Source organism: Carcharhinus amblyrhynchos, chromosome 10 (genome assembly GCF_965287045.1).
Source record: "Carcharhinus amblyrhynchos chromosome 10, sCarAmb.v2.hapA, whole genome shotgun sequence".
Classification (NCBI taxonomy): Eukaryota; Metazoa; Chordata; class Chondrichthyes; order Carcharhiniformes; family Carcharhinidae; genus Carcharhinus; species Carcharhinus amblyrhynchos.
Genome location: NC_137333.1, coordinates 42,850,177 through 42,862,310, shown reverse-complemented (window position 1 = coordinate 42,862,310; position 12,134 = coordinate 42,850,177). Strand labels below are relative to the sequence as shown.

At 39.6% G+C, this 12,134-nt stretch overlaps 1 protein-coding gene across 1 annotated transcript in view; it reads right to left on the bottom strand.

Annotated features, from left to right (window-relative positions):
• Positions 1–238: 238 nt before the first annotated feature.
• Positions 239–12,134, bottom strand: part of LOC145349490 (collagenase 3-like) — a 63,957-nt gene continuing 52,061 nt past the window's right edge. Inside the window, exons 11-20 of the mRNA XM_080198025.1 lie at positions 4,809–4,972; positions 4,205–4,437; positions 3,960–4,108; positions 3,734–3,859; positions 3,260–3,421; positions 2,153–2,303; positions 1,303–1,433; positions 831–990; positions 492–595; positions 239–357 (exon numbers count right to left, since the gene is read on the bottom strand). Of these exons, the coding sequence (XP_080054151.1) occupies positions 254–357; positions 492–595; positions 831–990; positions 1,303–1,433; positions 2,153–2,303; positions 3,260–3,421; positions 3,734–3,859; positions 3,960–4,108; positions 4,205–4,437; positions 4,809–4,972 (1,484 nt within the window). The 3' untranslated portion in view covers positions 239–253. The remainder of the gene's footprint in view (positions 358–491; positions 596–830; positions 991–1,302; positions 1,434–2,152; positions 2,304–3,259; positions 3,422–3,733; positions 3,860–3,959; positions 4,109–4,204; positions 4,438–4,808; positions 4,973–12,134) is intronic.

The following is a 12,134-nucleotide window of genomic DNA, read 5'->3' as shown; positions in this document are numbered from 1 at the left end:
TAATGACATGTTAAAATCTCAATACAATTTAATGTATTTGTATCTCTTCAAAAATAAATGAAATACTATAAATCACTATGGAAGAATATTCAATTGTTTCAAGACAAATGTATAAAAGTTTTAACTATTAAAAAATAATTATTTTTCAAACCACAGCAAAATAATCAAATTTTAATCTGACATGAAGATCCGCTGCTTTTACAGATGCATTGCTCTGATTAGATAGATTCTAAGATAAATTATTTATTATTAGCTAATAACAATTTAGCCAACTATTTGGCCTTAAGACACGGATAATACGTTTGTTCTTGTAGTCGTATTCATACTGTGCTGCTCCATTAGAGAAGTAGAAGTAGCCTAAAGAAGAAAAAATAAAATCTTCAATGTATTGTACAAATAGAATAATTAGCTTAGAAAATAATTCAAAAATGGGCCATTGTAGTTTCATAAACATTAAATATTTCAACCTTGCCACCTGTTTCTGAACTCACCATAGTTTTGAAATGCTGACTCTACTTTGTTCCCAATTCCAGGAAAGTCATCATTTATCTTTCTGGGGTAGCCTCTGTCCATTTGTTTCCATATCAAATTATAACTAAACAAAAAGAATAAGATATTTCATTTTAAATGGATATCATTTTCAAGGGATCTTGTCAATTATTTTGTTTTCATTATCCATGTTTGCTTCAGAAATCAGAGAACCTATTAATATTATTTTTCCCAATACATTTAAGCTTTAAAATGCTCTTGGTAATACTTGTTTGATTCTAAAAGAATTTTGCTTTATTGTGGAGGAATGGGGAGCATTGCATAATAATACTAGTACATACCTCCAGTACTGGTTTCCCACGAAGAATAATACTGTTCTTGTCTCCTTGATATATAAGGCAGCATCTATATGTGTAACATATCTTGGCAACCCAAAGGATTTGATGCTCCGAGGATAGCCTCTCAAAATCCTGAAGCCTCTAATTAGCCAGTACATTGATCCTAAGGGATTTTAACAGTGATTTCAGTCAACAGTGAACTGATGCGATCTGACAATAAAATGTTTCAAAAGTATTCTCTGAATGAGCACATAGTTTGCAGAAGTGCAGCAATGGAAAATAAGAAGTGGATCTTTTAGCTTTCCATTCTACATTCGTTATCAGATAAACAAAGGAGGAAAGAAAATTTATCTTATTGGCTGATCTTGCAAATTTTAATGAGTGCGCAAGCTTATATATTGCCAATAAAAAGCATTGGCAATGCAGTGCTGAGAACAGCACGCAAACTCTGCGTAAAAAGGAGCATTTCTAGAACCTTTGAAAAGGGCCACCACATCTCTGTTCTTGAATTCAACTGCAGCGTCCACTGACCGAATGTTTGGGAAAATATGCTCGATTAGAAGTGATGTTACATCTTGACGTCGGTAGCGTTTCCGCCAAACGTTTCTAAACAATGAAAAGGTTTAATTCATTAATGAGGGCAACGTTTTTAATCCAGAATAAAGATAGATAGAATGTAAAGTAGACCCCATCAATCAAAAGAAGTACAGACATACCAGCACGGAGACTGGATGCCATTCAAACTTTGGATGAAAGTGTATTACAATTTTTCAATACAACCGTAACTACCAATCTTAAAATAAATAACATTTGAGTTTCTCCTCCTTGAAAACAAATCTGATCTATAATTTAGCCTTTGTGTTATATAAATTGGTGTAGTGATACTATGCGTTTTACTGATGCCATACCAGAAAATTAAATTTCAAATCCGTAAGATTTGCAATAATGGGAAGTGACTTTTTCAGATTGCATAATTGCAGAACACACATATTTGCAATTCTGCTTTTTGCTGAGATTTTACCAGTGCTTTCATCTGTTTCACTCAGAGCTAGATTCCATGAGGCATTAAGATAGGTTTCCTTTTCCCTCCCATCCTTCTCATGAGGATCCCACCTCTACGGACAATTCCAACTGATGTGAGAAATGTAAAATGAAAAATTACAGCATCCTGTTTCTCTTTGATGTAGGACATCAACACATATTAACTCATGGTCCTGCCAAAATTGACGATTGTGTGATATTTAAACGAACGATTGAATAATGTCTGCAGTGATGATTTTGGTGTGACAAGCTGAGTAAAACAGAACCAAAAATGGTATTCGTACCTGTCCTTGAAGAACCATAAATCTCCTCGTAAACTTGTAACTGCATCAAATGACAACTGGGGATCGCACTTATCCAGGGTTTGTGTTGGTTGAGGTGGTTTGGGCTGTGGTTGTGTTGGCCTGGGACGTGGTCTTGGACCTTGACGAGCTCCTAGAACACAGCCGAAGAACTGTTTTCAAGTGATGCGTACGTCAGAAAGTAATATATGTTTTGAAATGATGTGATCATTTGATAATAGAAGGAAATAAATATTTCTAAACTCGACTGATGTCCATTATTGAGAAATGTTTGTAGAAATTTTAAAACGATACAGGCGAAAAAGCCAGGGAATTGAATGAAATGGATAGGTTTAGTAACTGCCTTGATGGGTTGAATGGACTCCTGTGATGTAAAATTATGTGAAGAATTACTTGTAAAATTCAAGGATCACGGGAGCGTTTTAAAAGCAATACAAGTCCCATGAACCCATGAAATAGCTCCTACAGAGATGATACTTAGCAAATATATATTACATATATATGCATTGCTCACAGCGCATTGGTAGGGGTGGTCGGGTCATTGATAAGAAAATTCTGTGGTTTTACACAGATTGAAGCAACTGTTTTAAAAAATTGGCTTACATTTCCCAACAAACAATTGAGTTTTCCTGTGGCTGATATTTGCCGTGGATGGGGCGGGACGTCTGTCAACATATTCCTGCACCAGTGGACTTTGCTGAGCGTGGCTCAGAGATATTCTACCCGCTTCCAATTCCAATGAGACTTGACCCTCAGATAACTAGGTCTTCCCGTTGGAATTAACAGCAGATGGGAGAAAACAAAAGAAGAAGAGGGAATCCATCTCCAAGTAGTATTCTGCTTTTGAAGTTTGCGTGTTGTTTAATGTTACCTCACCACAGGGTGGGTTCACTGAGAGGTCAGTTACACAAACTGTGTTCGATTTGTATTTTTGCAGTCCCGGATTGTGTTTTATCCTCAGCAAGGGCAACACAAAAAGCCTTTGGACTGGACATTGTTTTAATCTGAAGGATGGTGAATAGGACACAAACATTGTTTTTTTTTAAAGATGTATGTTTACAGATCAGGTCATTACAATGTTCAGCATACCATATAAAGCCTGGATCCCGCGAACATCGTCATCTGGGAGACTAAAGCCTTTGGTGTTGACATAGGAATAGACAGGAAACATCAGTGCGGATCTATCCCGGGAGTGACCCAGTCCCAGAGCATGTCCAAACTCGTGGGCAGCGACAAGAAACAAATTGACTCCTGTGAAGATGGCGAGACAACCAAATTGGTCAAATTGCTAAGAAGCCATGGATAAGAAAAGGCCTCAATATGAGGAACGAATCAAACATTTGCCTCGTTACAAATATGACATGCTCCGATGGAAGCCAATGTAAAGATTTGTCGTTTCACACTTGGATGAAAATTGTAAAAGGGAAAAGTTCACACCACGTAACTTTTCCCGTCCATTTCGGATAAGGGAACAGAATGAGACAACAGAGACATTGATAGAGAAATAAAAAGCGACCCCCCACCCTCTAAATCTCTTCCCATTTGTACGTGGTGGCTCCTTACCGTCTTTGGACAAGGTCCACCTCTCATCTTCATCAAAGTGAGTGTCGCCCCCAAAGTTCGGTCCAGGAGCAAAAGCGTGAGCCAAAATGCCACTCTGTCCATCGAACGCGTTAAAATCCCCGTGATCTAGGAATATAGAGCGAGGGCTTTAATATATATATATAAACAGAAATAAAGAAATCATCGAATCATTCCACCGAGACACAAACAGAATTGTTGAACCTACTGCCTCTTGCAAACAGTATCATGATGTCAGCCTCTCCAGTGTAGAGTCTGACAAAGGTCAGTGGGGTGACATCGCTCCAGACTTTCAGGGCCAAAGCAACGGCAGTGTCTACCTCTCTGTTGTCCAGGTCCGGCGTGTAATTTACAATTCTATTCAGGAAGAAAGGGAGTGAATGGATCAGTTCTCTCTCATTCGGTTCCAGTTTTGTAAACCCACCCAAGCCCCCTTACAGCCAGCTTCTGTACCTGTAAGTGATTCTATTGCGAGGCCACCGTGGTTTTCCTGGGAACAAGGTGTACTGCTCCAGGTCGGGGACCCCGCAGCGAGGCTTATTCATCAATGCCAGGGTCTCGCCGTTCAGCGTCCCCGTTACTCGCAACCCAAAGAATTCCTGCATTTCTCCAATCTTCTCAGTTAATCCGGTCGCGCTCTTTTTCAAAGTCGATCCTGTCATGTTGTAAAATGTCTTCAGGTAATTCTAGTGAGGGAAAGCAAAGCAAAGTTTACTTTAGGACGAAAATAAAATCCACAAATTTTGTTTTCCTTACCTATCAAGAACGCATTTCCAATTTAACACATAAGGGGCGATGGGGTTTCTAGTTTAAAAGCAAAGTACTGCGGGTGCTGGAATCTGAAACAGAAAAGGCTGGAAAATCTCAGCAGGTCTGACAGCATCAGTGGAGAGAGAATTGAGCCAACGTTTCGAGTCTGGAAGACCCTTCTAGTTTATGTTTTATATGCACAATTATTGCTTTCATATATTATATATGCATGTAATATAAACACTAAAATATCAAATATAAACACAAGAATATATGCTATTTATTTGCTGTTTCATATCTTTTATACCCGGCATTTGTTCCAGTCCTTTTCGCTGAATGTTTGAGTATCCGAATTGTGCAGCAGAGGTAAGCATGCTGCCAGGTTGACTAATGTAAACAGAACGAGGATCTTTACGTAGTTCATCTTTTGGTTTGAGGCGTCCTGCGATGAACTAAATCTTTTTACACTGGCTGGATTTTATAGAGCTGATTAGGTCTCTTGCACAATCTTACCGTGCCTAATATGGGGAAATGACCAATACTTTTTGTTTTGCTGGGATATCATCAACATCTCTTGGCATTTTGGAGCTGGAGGCATTACCCATAAACACGCTGCTTTGTGTGTTTCAACGATACACTGTCAGTTGTGGTTTAGAGACAAAAATAACTGACGTGTGAAACACGGAAAGGGAGGGTCCCCCGCCCCTGCACATTGTATGTTACCAAAAAAGGTTTTTTTTCAATTAGGGAAGATTTCCTGTGGTTTCGTTGTGTTAGCGTCATGGTAAAATTGACAGGAAGGTTAGAGAATTGAAGAAATGTTCCAAAAGGATGCACTAATGATTTTTGTCAAAAATGGCAGTCAGGCAACATCTAAAATTATGTTTACAAAGTGACTGGCAGATAGTCATTTGATGACATCTTCAGGTTCATGTGAAGGCCAACACCACTGGTGTTACTAGCAAAGTTTCAGCCAGATCTATTTCTTAATCAAAGTTTCTCTGTTAGCATTTTCATTCACCAACAGACAGTCAAAGGTGCGTGGGTTAACCTCATTTCAGAAATGTGAAAGGTTTTGATTTTAATCCCTTCTAAGTAAGTGGATTTTGAGTAAGTTGTCATAAGCATAGACAACTTGACATGCCAGCACGGTACACTACCTGTTGCCTCGGAAAAGCAGCTAGCATAACCAAGGATCCCACGCACCCAGGACATCCTCTTCTCGGAAAAATGATTTAAAGTCTGAGAACATGCACCCACCAGTTCAAGAACAGCTTCCTCCCTGCTGTCATCAGACTTTCGAATGGACTTATCATATATTAAGCTGATTTTTTTCTTCACCCTATCTGTAACTGGAACATTCTATTCTGCACCCTCTTCTTTCCTTCTCCCCTATGTACCCTATGGACGGAACGTACAGCCTGCAAAAAACAATACACTGTATCCCAACACATGTGACAATAATAAATCAAATCAAATCAGTATGGTGGTTAACCCAGGAGGACCACTATACTCTCTTTTCATGGATTAACATAACTGCTTCTTACTATCTGTTGGCAAATTCTAGTTCACAATTCTCTTTGGTTGGGTTTAACATTTCAGAAATTTTATATCTCTATTCTCAAATGTGGATGACGTTCACTTCCAAACAAACACAAATTCAGGATTCCTTGACTTTGCCCATGGCTGGGATTCTCTGGTCCCACTGCAGTGAATGGAGATTTCATGAGTGCCAAATTCTCAGTTCGCACTGACAGGAAACAAGAAAAACCCAGTCATAAAATCCATTACTTTTTGTCCATTGTGTTAATCAATATAATTAAAAATAGGCCATGTAACCATTTGTTTAATTTTAATATAAGTGGTCTGCAGTAATCTAATTGGGATGTATAATCCAAAGAGTGCCAAACATAAACTTAAGAGTTACTGCCAATATCATAATTTTAGCATGGATAGAATTGATTCCAGAACCTATTCATACATTGACAAGTATCCTTAGTCACTTTCAAAAGCTACAGTACTACTAGGGGTCAAGGTAGTTGTAGTTTTGTACCTTTTCCTGCACTCATCCATAACTGGCAAGTGTTCCACAGACACGTGAATTGGCCAGGAATATCATCTGACTTGAGATATGTTTGTTCAATCTGTAACAAGAAGGTGCCAAATCTATCTCCCTCTTATATAAATAATATCATAATGAAATAAATTCTTCTCTGATATCAAAACAAACAGTTTGTTTTGGATTTCTGATTTAGATCGGAGAAATCACAAACTACTTTTCACTTTAAATATTTGTTCATGTAATTTATTTGACAACTCCTTTCACTCTTAATGACTTTGCTCCTGAGGTGTCGTTGCTTCAATCACTTTATTTTCCCTGGAATAAACTATCAAAAAAAACATTTTTGTTTCAAGCACTTGTTTAGTTTCTAAACTTCCTGAATCACCTGGATCTTTGCAACTCACAAGCCCATTCATTTGAAATCGATCTGTTATAAATTCTATGTGATCTTAGCTTTTGCTATGCGTGTAAAATGAAGAGTGCTGTGCCATGATTTTTCTCTGATTTATTGTCTTTTTGAGGCAGATTTGAAGGATTCGCAAGCAGCCATGGTTTAACATCTTAAACCTGCTACAGGAGAAAAGAATGAATTAAAATTGCTCTTCCAAAATCCACCAGTCCCCTCCAAGGCGCACGAGAAATCCATTGTGCCACAACTGTACCATGGCCACCCCTTTGAGGCATTCAAATGTTTTTCTGAACTGGGCATCAATTTGCTGGGTGGCAGATGTTGCACTCACTGCCTCTGCGATCATGCTCTATATAGCTTGATCGGGCCTTTCCTGACCTCAGTACCTGGCAAATGATCCTTCATGGCTCACAAGAGTGCTACTATTTTCATCTGGAAATGTTTCAGCTCACCCGTACCTGCCACAAGCCAGTTTACCTTATACTATGGTAGGATTTCAGCATGGAACCCCAGAGCATTGCCCTAGTTTGAGGATTATCAGTTCAGTGACCTATACTACCGGATCACAGGAGGAACACTTAAAAGATTTTGTCCTGCACAGAGAAGGTTAAACTGAACAAAGCTCTGGTAGAATTTGAAACCAAGAACTCCTGATTATTAAACAATTGTCTTAACCAACAGAGCCACAGTCGGCTGGCTACTCACATCTGAAGCTCTTCAAGTTAGGCCTTCAAATTGCCATTGCGCATTCTGACACCTCATTGAGAAGTGATGTTGCACTTAATTACATATTCAATTAGAATAGTATTTACATTCTCCAAATAGGTTTTGTGCAATGAAATGCAATTTTCTGGTTTGAAAACTTGCTTTTGCAAGTTAAAGTTCTGGAAGAAAATTGTAGCAGGATAGGGGAAGTTTCAGTTTAATGGGAGTTAAAACAGCCCCGCTGTAAACATATCAATAGGAGCAATATCCACATTGGAAGAATTAACAATCACACAAGCTGCTAACTGCTAATTTTGAGAGACTGCAAAAGACAGGCAGTCAATAACCATGAATGTATTCATTTTGGGGAGGTTTCTGGTCACACCATCTACACACAAAAATCCAATTGGTCACAGTGCAGCTGCAGCTCACGTGTGAATGCTAAACAAGGAACAATGGGAGGGATGCCACAAAATGTCACTAAATTTCTGATTTCCAAATAAAATCTTGAGGTAAAACAGAAGCAAAATCTGTGTCGATGTTGGGAATAAACCAGAAAATGATGAAAGTACTGAGCACATTAAGTAGCATTGTGAAGAGAACAACAGTTAACATTTGGCGTTGATGAACTTACAGCAGAACTGGCAAATGTTAGGGAGTTGGGATAGGTTCCAAGCAAATAACCTGTACAATGGGAAGGGAATTGGGAGGGAATTAAACACTAGGGTGTGATAGGGTGAAAAGAAAGAGGAATTAAATGATAAACAAGATACTAAAACAACAGAAAGTGAAGTGATATTGAGACAAATGAAGAAACAAACAATGGATCCAGAGAAGCTGCAATTGCTAAAGGCAGAACAAATGGAAGGAAATCTATTATCAGTACTAGATCTGGCCCACTCTTAACTGCTTTCTGAAATGTTACAGCAAGCCACTCAGTGCAAAGTGATTAGGAATGGATAACAAATGCTGGCCTTGCCAGCAACATCTACATCCTATGAACTGAACAAATAAAGAAAAAGATTGGTCTTTAATGAATAGATTAATGGGAAGGGCTAATATTATGATGAAATAGTATGAACACATGCTGTGTATCATTGTGGACAAAGATCACATAAGAATATCTGTTTTTTCTCATAAATGATTGGAGCTTATCAGTGTAGTGGCTCGAATATTACACAATGCCAACTTATCTTAGTGATAGCACTCACACTTCTGAATCAGAAGTTTAGTACAAGTACAAGTTTCAGTCCAAGTCACGAGTGTGTTGACTGAGCAGCATTGTTAACATTCAAATAAGATTCTAAAAATAAACCCTGTCTCCTCAAGGTAAGTGATCTATCCACAGATTTTAAAAGAGCATGGATGTTCCCCCTGCCCCAGTCAACAGCTGTCTATTAGTTCATCCCAATCAAACAGATTGGCTAGTTATGTATCTTATTTGCAATCTGTAGAAATCTGTTGTTGGCAAATTGATTGTTGCCTTTGCCCTACATCTGAAGTTCACACATTTTACTTTTAGTAAACTTAGTTAATTTTTACCCCTTTCCTGATCCACTAGCTGCCTACCGCTGTAACACATTTAATACGTTTGACTCATTTATTCCCAACCCACTGTTTAAAAGATATGCGTTAAAAAACATGTAAAAATTCGGCAATGTCTTAACGGCATTGCTTGCCATCAATGTGATGACCAAGGCTGCTTATTTGAGCAGCATTGCATGGTGCTCGCAGTGATGAGTCAGGGTTTGAGTCAGAAGTTTTTTTTGCATAAGCGCCAGAATTTTATGTTGCTCGGATGAGTGGAAACATGTGAAATCTCGCAAGAAGAAGTTGTGCAAGCATTGGAAGCAGACCCGCCGACAACCAAGTGGGCATTTAGACAGTTAAGGGAATTTTAAGCGGTCTGTCTGTTATTACAGTTGGCAGGTGGATCAGTTGACCAGGGGATTAGCTGCAACCTCGATCCAGGGCGGGATGAAATGTCAGGACTGAAATAAAATTTAAAAAGGTGTTGGGGACGGAGACTTGTTTTTGGTTGTTCTACTTAGACACCCTGCTACTTTTTTTCATCTGAATTTATTATTCACAGGTCAGCAGCTCTTTGAGAACATTTCACAGCCGCTGTCCCCCTGAGGGCGCACATTAGAAGCAGCAGCCTGCCCACTCCCTCCATTCCCACTCCCTTCATTCCCGTTCCCTCCATTCCCACCTCCTCCCCATTCCCATCTTCTCCCCATTCCCGCCCTTTCCCCTTTCCCACTCTCTCCCCATTCCAGCCCATTCTATTCCCACTCTCTCTCATTCCCGCCCTCTCCCCATTCCCGCCTACTCTATTTCCATCCACTACCCATTGCCAACCTCTCCCATTCCCATCCTCTCCTCATTCCCACCCTCTCCCATTTTCACCAATCTATTCCCGCCCTCTCCCCATTCCTACCTACTCTATTCCCGCCCTCTCTCCATTCCCACCCTCTCCCCATTCCCACCCTCTCCCATTCCTGCCCTCCCCCCATTCCTGCCAACTCTATTCCTGCCCTCTCCCCATTCCTGCCCTCTCCCCATTCCCATCCTATCTTCATTCCCGCCCTCTCCAGTGCTCTCGGAAAGGGGGAATTTCAGGCTAATATCTTGATTTAATTCCAGCCAGTGATGAAATTTCAATTTTTCACAGTTAAGTTTTGACATGTGGCAGCATAAATAACCTCGACAGCAATGCCAGGTACTTTGAGGAAATTTTACTGACAATGGGGCCCAAAACCCAGTCAGCTGCCTTTGTTTCATCTCAACCTTGAGTTGACTGTCGATTTGACATAGCCTTGGAGATTCTCCTGTTCTTTTATTGACCATTCAATAATCAATGCCAGTGTAGTAAGATGTAAACTGGGAACGTGATCCTTCACATTCGCCTGGGAGAGTTGAAGACACTACATTGAGAATCTTGTACTGCAGAATTCTTACTGTCCTGTAATCCATCCCTCAGGATACAGCCTACAGGAAATACACTGAGCAGACCATCAATGAATGCTTTGACTCAGTAATATCAGAGTTCAATGTTCAAAAACTGGAAAACAAATTTAACTGTGGCACAGAGAGAAAGTCATTTCTCAGGCTGGGAATGAACTTTCTCTGGCATATAAAATAGCCACGTGGAAAGATCTTTGTGTACAAAGGTTTCATCATTATTTATATGGTCATCATTTAACATTATTGGTTGATTGTCAACCCTTAATTACTATTTTTGGGCTGAATAAAGGTATACCATTGTTAGCTGCTTTCTATTATCAATCCTATGTACAGCAACATACAGTAAGAAGTCTCACAACACCAGGTTAAAGTCCAACAGGTTTATTTGGTAGCACGAGCTTTCAGAGCACTGCTCCTTCATCAGGTGAGTGTAGAGTTGGGTTCACAAAGAGGGCATAATGAACATAGACTCAATTACAAGATGATGGTTGGGATGCAAGTCTTAACAGATAATCAGGTTTTTATAGGCACAGATAATGCAAGTGGAGAGAGGATTAAGCACAGGTTAAAAAGGTGTGAATTGTGAATCCAACCATTATCTTGTAATTGAGTCTGTGCCTATATATGCCCTGTTTGTGAACCCAACTCTACAGTAACCTAATGAAGTCCAACATTGGCATCTCCACATTATGGCTATAACAATGTAGTCATGACCACAGAAGTAAAGGGGAGGGAGATGTTATTTATTTAACTGGTTGCATGATTGCTTTAAGAGCTGGTCACCTGATTTGAGGGTGATATCATTACAGCGTGGCACAGGCAGTTGCTTTCAATTTCAATTTGCTCTCTGTACAGATCAGAGCTCCAAGAATAATTTGGTTGTTGATAGTTTTAATATATGTGTGTAAACCACATTCTTTTCTTTTTGTTTAAAAGCCACAACCCTGAACATAATTAGGAGCTCACACCCTGCCCTCCAGCACTGTGGGTGTACTTACACAATGTAGACTGCAGCAGCTCCACAGGGTGGCTCACCACCATCTTCTCAAGGACAGTCAGGGATGGGCAAGGAATGTTGGCCCAGCCAGTGATATTTCATCCTGTGAATGAATAAAAACAACCAACAAAAGCTTTAGGGGAAGTACTTAAAGGGAGGGGAGATGGTTGTATAGTGGTAATGTTGTCAGTCTAGTAATCCAGAGGTACAGACTACTACGTCAGTGAAACTTGTTCCAACCCCACCATGTCAGTTGGTGGAATTTAACTGCAGTCAATAAATTTAGAATTAAAGAAGTTAGTCTTGGTGATCATGACCAGGAAACCATTGCTGATTATTGTAAAAATAAATTTTGTTTACTGGTGTCCCTTTAGGGGAAGGAAATCTGTGTCCTTATCTGGTCTAGTCTATATGTGACTCCAGACCCACAGCAATGTAACTCTAATCCCGAGTGGCCTTGTAAATCACTCCATTGTATCAAACGGCTTCAAAG